This window comes from Muscardinus avellanarius (genome assembly GCF_963383645.1).
Source record: "Muscardinus avellanarius genome assembly, chromosome: 3".
NCBI classification, from domain to species: Eukaryota; Metazoa; Chordata; class Mammalia; order Rodentia; family Gliridae; genus Muscardinus; species Muscardinus avellanarius.
In genome coordinates, this window is record NC_137788.1 from 74,565,836 (window position 1) to 74,574,856 (window position 9,021).

General features: G+C 39.2%; 1 protein-coding gene across 1 annotated transcript in view; it reads left to right on the plus strand.

Moving 5' to 3' along the window:
* SAMD13 (sterile alpha motif domain containing 13) overlaps positions 1-627 on the plus strand; it is a gene marked incomplete at both ends in the record, with an annotated part of 39,484 nt that extends 38,857 nt beyond the window's left edge. The window contains one exon of the mRNA XM_080693159.1: positions 484-627. Coding sequence (XP_080549285.1) covers positions 484-627 — 144 coding nt within the window. The remainder of the gene's footprint in view (positions 1-483) is intronic.
* Positions 628-9,021: the final 8,394 nt, after the last annotated feature.

Consider the following 9,021-nt stretch of genomic DNA (forward strand, 5'->3'; position numbering starts at 1 on the left):
CTTTCATAATTTATTGACCTTAGGCAGGCTAACTTCTTGCTTGATCCTTGATTTTCCTATAAAATAAAAATAATTGCAACCCATCCTAATTTATAGAGTTGTTTTAGAAATCAAGTACATAGAAAATTTTGCATACACTTTAATATATTTTATAAGTGAAAAATGTTCTTATTCCTTTTGAAAGCAGTGTCTTTGATCCTTAAGGATACATACTATAAACTTTCCCTGAGTTTTTTAAGATAGGAAATTTGTGATGTGATCTTGAAGACAGATCAGCTATAGATTGTGTTTAATCACAAAATACAAGTGAAAGGTGGAAGATAAAAGTAGATGATCTCATGATTTTTACATTTTGGCACTGCTGAAAGAGTGTTTTTAGCTTGGGGACAACTGGTATAGCTTTTGCCTTTGAACTTTCTTTTTCCTTCATTCTCCTTGAGCTTTGGACTCACACGTTGACTTTCCCCTCTGCTTCCATTATAGGAAATTGATGGAAAATCCCTGCTATTGATGACCAGGAATGATGTGCTGACAGGACTTCAGTTAAAACTGGGGCCTGCTCTGAAAATCTATGAGTATCACATCAAACCGCTGCAGACGAAGCACTTAAAGAACAACTCTTCATAATGCACTCAAATTGGGGTTTTAGGCCTCAAAAAATACATAATGACATAATTTGGTTTCATGTTTTGAAACTTTGTAAACAGAATACATACATGTGTATATGTAAAGAATTTCAATCAAATGAAACGTTATCCTATTGGATAGACTAGGCAATCCATCGGCTGACCTGAATTCAGCCAGGAGGGGCAAGGACACGACGTGCACAGGATGGTTCTCCCTGTGGGGTTTGTCTTGTAGAACGGTTTTTGACACTATTAGATGCTCCTCCCCACAAAGGCTTTGAAATCATAATGACCTTTCTCATGTCTTCATAGATTGCTTTCCCAAAAATCCTTGAGAGAATTTAACGGAATAAGCATCTTTAGGATAGAGACTTAGTAAAACCAAGAAAACTTGGGGAGGGAGAGAAAAGAGAAAGGGATTGCTGTCTCCCTTGAATTCCTCTGCTCTGTAGAGCTTGCATTACTTGGATGGAATTGCCGACATCCTTTTTTATAGAGGGTCCTCCACTTGACCTTATTAAGGTTTTACCGGGATATGGTGCGTGCAGTGTTTGAAATGAACGTGCACTGTGGCCCCTTCAGGAGCAGAGTCATAGCTCTGGAAAGAGAATCTCTGTTGTGTTGTGGGGATATCCATCCATATGCAGCTAGTTGTCAGAGGGGTAATGGTTTTTTTGTTTCCTGCATAGATTTACTTATATTGGTTGTTTCTGAAGAAAACATTTTTTACTTTATGGTTAGTATTTATAATAATTTGTTTCTGAAAGATGTGCCAAGAGTTATAGATTAAAAAGCCTTGTTACTAGTACAGAATATTTTTATATATAGTCCTTCATGATGCTGTAATATTTTTTTAATTGTACTATGCTTCACTTGATTTCTGGTTTGAGTACTTGTTTTTAAGAACTTGAAAAAGTGGGCTTGCTACATCTCTGTTCAAAGAGACAATCATTTAATCCTATTTGTCAACACTTTGTTGAATTGGTGCTTTGTGGTTGCAATAAAGCATTGCTTCAGTTTATTTCTGATGTATCTTTGGTTTCTTCTGTTTGGCTCTGTTTTCAGGGATTGAAGATGCAGGTCTCTCCAAAATCATAGAGGCAAAATTAAGCCTTTAAAAAAATCTTTAGGTTTAGAAACTATATAACTCTACCTGTGAATTTATCCTACTTATAAACTGAATCATCCAACTAGATCTCATTCTTTCTCTAACCCCCACCCAACAATCAATTTTAGGTATCATTTTAGCCAAAGAATTATTTTTATTTCAAGGTTGTGATTTTTTTCTTTAATTCTCAATAAAGGTGATCCTTCCTTCCAGACAAAAGCTTTTATTCTCATATGTAAACTGTAGAGAGTTGATGTACTTTGAGTTTCCCCTCTTCCTCCTCCTCAAATTAAGAATCCCTATTTTAGAGAGTTTCATAATTCAGTGCCCTGTAGAGATAATAGTAATGACAGTAAAAAGATATGGTAAATGGTTTAGTGAGTGGAGTTTTAAAGTGCATTTCAAATTATTTCAATCAGGAAACTTCTGGAGTATCTTGAATTTAAGTAATGCTTTGCATTGTGCTATAAATGGGAAAGGCGATGGCAGAAGACACATGTTCTATCCTGAATTTCTAATAATCTGCCTAAGGCAGCAAACACAAAGCAAATAAAAGAATACAGTTAAGTGTGCTGTGAAAAGTGTTAGAGATAAAAGAGGAGAGCTGTAACTTCTGGAGACATAGGTGGGAGGACAAGAAGAAAGAAGGAATGAAGAACTTGACTAAAACTTTTATAGAAGAGTTTCCCACAGTAAAATAATGATGTTTAACAGCTGGGTGTGGTGGTACACACTTGTAAACTTCCAGCATTTGGGAGGCTGAGATAGGAGGATCATGGTTCTCGGACAGCCTCAGCTACTTATTGAGGCCCTTCACAACTCAGTGAGACTCTGTTTCAAAATAAAGAATAAAAAATAGGACTGAGAATGTAGCTAGGAAATAGAATGCCCCTAGGTTCCATCCCCAATACTGCAAAAAAAAATGATGATGATGATGTATGACCTATCTCTAACTAAAAGGGATTATGGGAAGAATGTCCACACCCTACTGCTCATCCACCTGATACCTTTTTAGTAGTTTGGCATAGGTTTGGCTATGAGTGCTAGAAACTGCCTCCCTCACCCCACCAGGTAATATAAACAAGATAGATGCCTACTTCTCTTATATGTAAATGTCCAGAGAGGGGAACCAGAGGTGGATATGGCCTGCATGCTATTAGAAACACAAGCTCCTCCAATCTTTTTGTGCCATTATACACTGAAATCCATTTCAAAAATCATTTTATAGCCCCACATGACTGCTTCAGCCATTACCATGAATTCCAACCAACTGCAAGGAGAGGGAAGAAACAGATTTCTTTAATAATACGTTCAAGAAATTGAACATACTACTTTTTCCTCTATTTTTCTGACCAGAATTCAGTCTCTTTGCCATCTCTAATCTACAAGAGAAGCTTAAAATATTTCTTTTATTTGGAAACTATGAACCCAACTAAATTTTCAAATCTTATTATTCTGTTGTCAAATATATTTGGCCTTTGTATGCGAACAGTAAAATTTGGCCCAGTTGTTTCCATACATAGTGAACTACAGTCCAACTTGAAACACAAGCAAATATGCATACAGCTGAAGACCCTTGTAACTAAACAGCAAAGCCTCCGCCAGTTACAGCGGCCCACCCCTCAGCCAATCCCAGTATGAAGGTTGCCAAATTATACCCAAATAGGGAAGACACTGCCAGAGCCAGCCGGCAAGAGTAGGGGTTCTGAAGAGAGGCGTCAGAATGAAGAGTTTTTAACCCTAACATGGGGGAGACGCCAGCCTACTATCTCTACTGGTCGACCCCTGTTCGTGGGTCAATATTTCCTACTGGTTGACAACTATGCCTGGGTCAGTATTCTCTATCGTGCAGACACTCCTGGCCAACGCAGCTTCTGGGTCAATCTCATCTTTATTGCGCTGACGCCGACTTGTTTTTCCAGAGGTATTTATACACAGTCACAGGTCAATCAACATTCTCGTGCTACCACCACCAGAATACAATAAAGACCAATACAAAACACATCATTACAGATAGGTCTATCAGTACCCTCGTGTAGTCACCACCTGATCTTTTCTCAGACCTTTTTGAACTTTCCATAACCCCAAACCTTGTTGACTCTGGACGAAGGACAATTAGCTGAGTCAGAGACACCAATCTAGGGAAAGGCCTTAATGGCTCCCAACAATTCCCCCTTTTTTATTGTATTCTAAGAAGACTGTGTCTGTCTTAGGTTGTTTCCTTTTTGTATCAAGGATTACCTGTCTTTGGATAATACAGAGCTAAGCTGTATATTCTGTCTTAGGTTTCCTTGTCCCAAGAAAATCTTAACCATCACTGACTACCAGCCTCTTAAATGGGGGTACCCTTCAAAGGTAAATTGTGCACTTCTGCTGAAAAAATGTTCTCATTTTGTCCTGAGACCACACTTTGTCCTGAGTCTCTAATAAACAAGGTATTGGGAGTATCAGTAAGACATTTCTCTGTCCTGAGTCTCTAACAAATAAGGTATTAGGAATATTAGTAAGATAGGCATTTCAATAAGACATTTTCTCCAATTAACACAATGCTTTTTACATGTTGAATCAGTTTTACAGAGTAAACAAGTTATTAGTGGGCTAACATTTTTATCTTTTTTCCCTGGGTAACCAGGGCCCCACAAAACCAACCCTTCAATAGCAGAATTACTTATCAGTCTTTGTCCAAAATAATCAAAAGTACCAATTCCAAAATAATACTATCAATCTTTGTACTATCAATTCTCTGTCCAAAATATCAGTCTCTGTACTTGTCTGCAATATCACAGGTGTCAACTGTAGACATCCCATCTTCCCAACATTTTTACCAGTTCTTTGTTCAGCATAACCAAAAGTTTCTGCAATGGGTGCAAAATTCCCAACATTTTTAACAGTTCTTTGTTCAGCATAACCAAAAGTTTCCACAATGGGTGCAAAATTCAAAGCAAGAAGTCTCAGCAATCGCAAGTTGTTACTGAAGACGGTGATCTCCCGCTGCTCCTAAATAGCTGGATGAAGTATGGGATGATCTGGAATGTACACTATAATTCCCTTCATGGTGACACTACTCCATCCTAACAACAATCCTACTGTCCCTTTAGGTAATGGACCATAAACACCAGTAGGAAGGGCCTGCATTCCCATTTCAGGAGTTAATACTGTATAGGTGGAGGCACAGAGGTCCAATCCTGCGCTGCTTGGGGTTGCTCTGAATAAGTCCTGAATGGTTTGTTTTGTTGAGAGTTGTCCTGCTGTGGTACAGCTGTCTGGAGTGCCCCATAACATTGTTGCTGCGGGGCCTGAGGTGGGCCCCTCCGTTTACCGACAGGAACGGGTTTCCTTGCTCATCAGTCCTTGATTTACATTCCTTAGCCCAATGCTTCCCTCTTCTACATTGAGGGCATAAGCCTGGCTCTCGTCTATTACTAGCACTCTGCCTCTGTGGGGAGTTCTTAACTAAATGACCATTTTCTCAACACCCATAGCTTTTAACCATATTATTCTTAGGTCCTGAATTTTTATGTTGTTGGAAAAGGATTTCTTGTACAGTTTTCCCTTGTAATGCTGCAGCCATAGCTAGTCCCTGTGTATATGCAGGTCCTATATTGGAACATAGCCGAATATAATCAGACAGGTCTCCTTTCTTTCTAAAAGGGTGTAAGGCAGCTTGACAAACAGCATTAGCATTCTCAAAGGCTAATTGCTTTATGAGCAACAGCCCTGCTTCACTGTCGTCTATCAATCAACTAGCAGTTTGTAATAACCTGGCTACAAACTCCTGATATGGCTCATCTGGTCCTTGTCTTAATTTGAAAGATCTTCTGTTTGTTTTCCTGAAGAAGCCAACTTGTTCCATGCTTGATGTGCAGCAGCATTGGTCTGAGCATAAGAAGCTAGACTAAATTTTAATTGCTGAGCAATCTCCCTAAACTGTCCTTCTCCTGCTAATACATCAAAATTTATGGGTATTCCCTGAGCCATGTTTAACTCTGCTGTGGATTGGCATTGTTCTACAAATTCAGACTTCCATAATAAAAAATCACCCCCTGATAAACAAGCTTGGGCTATCTGTTTCCAATCAGAAGGACATAATAAAAAATCACCCCCTGATAAACAAGCTTGGGCTATCTGTTTCCAATCAGAAGGACACAAAGCCTCCATAGAGAAAGATTCTAACATGGCTTGAGTAAAAGGTGCTGTTGGTCCATATTGAGCACAAGCTATTTTTAATTCTTTTAATTGTTTGAACCAGTTTTGTTGGCATCTAAGAAATCTAATAACGCTTCCTTAACCATCAGGATCTTCAGTATCTGGGAAAACTCTGAATCCCCTAGTATCTTATCCGTTTTTTGCAGCCCAATTTATTGCTGCTTGAAGTGGTAAAATTAAAGAAAACAACTCATATCTATGGTACTAGCAGCAGTTTCCTCAAAATGCTCCTCTCTTTCAGCATCTAAAGTATTTTCTTCAGGAAGCGAAGGCAAAGCGCCCTCATGTTCCCTCCTGGTTTCTCTAACAAAAAGCCTATGTAATAAAAACAAAAAGTGAATCTTCTGACCCATTGTATCTTATATTTTTTGACCCATTGGATTTTTACAACTCTTACGTTAGGAACTAATCTTCTGACCTATCCTTTATTACTATTTATATGTTAGGCGCCTTCACTTTCTATCTTAGTTTCTTTCTTCATTTACCGGCTTAGTTTCTTTTGCACAAAGCTTTACTTTAGAGACCGATTATATATTACAAAATTCCCACGTTTCACCGCTACCAAAAATATTTCGAGTGCACTCTTTTTTTATTCAGCGGTGTCTTTCACGGGATCCTCAGTTTCAGAATTTCCCCGTACGGGCCACCACCTGCTGGAGCCAGCCAGCAAGAGTAGGGGTTCTGAATTGAGGCATGAGGATGAAGAGTTTTAACCCTAACGCGGGGAAGCCGCCAGCCTACTATCTCTACTGGTCAACCCCTGTTCGTGGGTCAATATTTCCTACGGGTCGACAACTATGCCTGGGTCAGTATTCTCTATCGCGCGGACACTCCTGGCCAATGCAGCTTCTGGGTCAATCTCATCTTTATTGTGCCGACGCCGACTTGTTTTTCCAGAGGTATTTATACACAGCCACAGGTCAATCAACATTCTCGTGCTACCACCACCAGAATACAATAAAGACCAATACAAAACACATCATTACAGACAGGTCTATCAGTACCCTCGTGTCATCACCACCTGATCTTTTCTCAGACCTTTTTGAACTTTCCATAACCCCAAACCTTGTTGACTCTGGGCGAAGGACAATTAGCTGAGTCAGAGACACCAATCTAGGGAAAGACCTTAATGGCTCCCAACAAGACACCAATTTCATCAATGAAATAATCCCCGTATGTCATTTCCTACCTTTCTGGTTATAAAAGTGGCTTACCTCATTGTAAGAGAGGGCATTCTAAACCATCTCTGTCTTGCAGTACTGCCCAGTTCTAGAATCATTTTATTGGGCAAATAAACTTTGATTTAACATCTAATTTTTTTCTTTTAGCATCATAGACGAGGGAAAAAATATTTAGTGACATCTTGTAGTTACTCTTTTCAGCAGCCACTAAACACTCAGAAAAAAATGATGCTTCAAGTGTATAGTCAGTTGTACTTCTCTTCAGATTAAGCTTGGACTCTACTAACTAAACTTCAGACCTGGATTTTTGTGTATTTTTTTAATTGGGGGAGAAAAAGGAAAAATATTGAAAATTAAAACAGAAAAGTATAAAATCATCCTACAGCCTCCAAGAACAGCTTTCAGGCAAAATTAGCAAATTAAAGATTGTTTGCCTTTCTTGGACTCAAAGTACAGACCTACGGCAGGCAGGCCTGAGTGGGTTAGCAGTGAATGAGGATTCTTCCATCTCTCTCCAAGACAGTTCACAAAGAGGAGCTTGAGATCCAGCAAGTAAGCAGTCCTTGTCTCCAGGGGGCTGTGAAAACGGGCAACATCTGATTCCTTTTCAGATAACACTGGATTTTTATTGATATGGTCTTGGTCTGTAGCCGGTAGCAATATAGTGCCTTATGGGGAAGCACTTCATGAATGGCGTGGGAGAGAACATGCCTGGGGCCACGATATGTCAAAGGTTTTTTATGTGAAAATTGATTAATGCTGAGTGTGATTACTCTCAAAAAAACGACAGGATATTGAAACCAGCTGGATTTAGGAAAGCACCTTCCACTCTACTTCTCCCCCCCAGACCTCATTCACACTTTGGATTCAGATCCTATATATGTCAATGTAATTGATGTAAAGGCTACGCCACAAACTGGCCACTTTTCAGGGAATCTAAACCAATATGTTGTCCTTTGGCCAATAACATATGTGGGCTTGAAAACTGTTGTGAGGTTAAAAGTTCCAGTGTAGTATCTTCCATTCTCTAATGCTTATAACCAGCAACTTTACACTCTTATATTAACTGTTTGAACTCTCAAGGTATTTAGATTTTAGATACTACCCATCCTATACCCTCTCCAAAGCAAAAACAAAACAAAAGCAAAAAACACAGAGGAGAGCCTCCTTAGAGTAAGATAATTTTGGAACTACAGATTGCAAGTAGATTTAGCTGAGATGAAATGAAGTGGCTTATTGCACTGGAAATGTGCAGCAGACTTAAGCATCATTTTTGATATTTAGTGGACGTGATTAAGATGAAGGAAAGGAGGCCAATTAGTGGCAGTGTCTTCATTCTGTCCTCAAGAAATATTCTGCATGAATATAGATTTTTGTTTCTCTGAGACTAGCATATACTGTCAGGGGTACACATTGTCTTTTGATTATATTAGAGAAATGTGTCTTTGGGAGATTTTAATTTGCAAAAGTCTAATGACCCACAGATGCCCAACCACTCCCACATTTAGAAGCCAAGTGCAAAAAGTACTTAATGGTGGTGATTCATCTGCCTTTGACCATTCTTGCAAATGGGATCCACAGGGGTCAGGTCTGGGCCCAGAGCCATTAAGTGTTTTCTTAATGATTTGGAGGATAAAGGTAAATGTTCAAAGAGCTGACTGCTGCAGGACAGATATACTTCTTAGAATAAAACTTGTTAATTCTGCTTATAAACTAGGAACAGAAGCCACAGGAAGGAGAGAGAACGCATCAGGTGCATTAATGAACAGCCCCGTTTCATGCTGTAGCTGCATGGGCAGTTAAGTAGTCTGGATACCATTTCTGGCCAGTTATAGCACTATTGAGCAGAGAGAAAGGTATTAAAATGGTTGCATCCAAGTTCATATTGGGACTGTGGCTA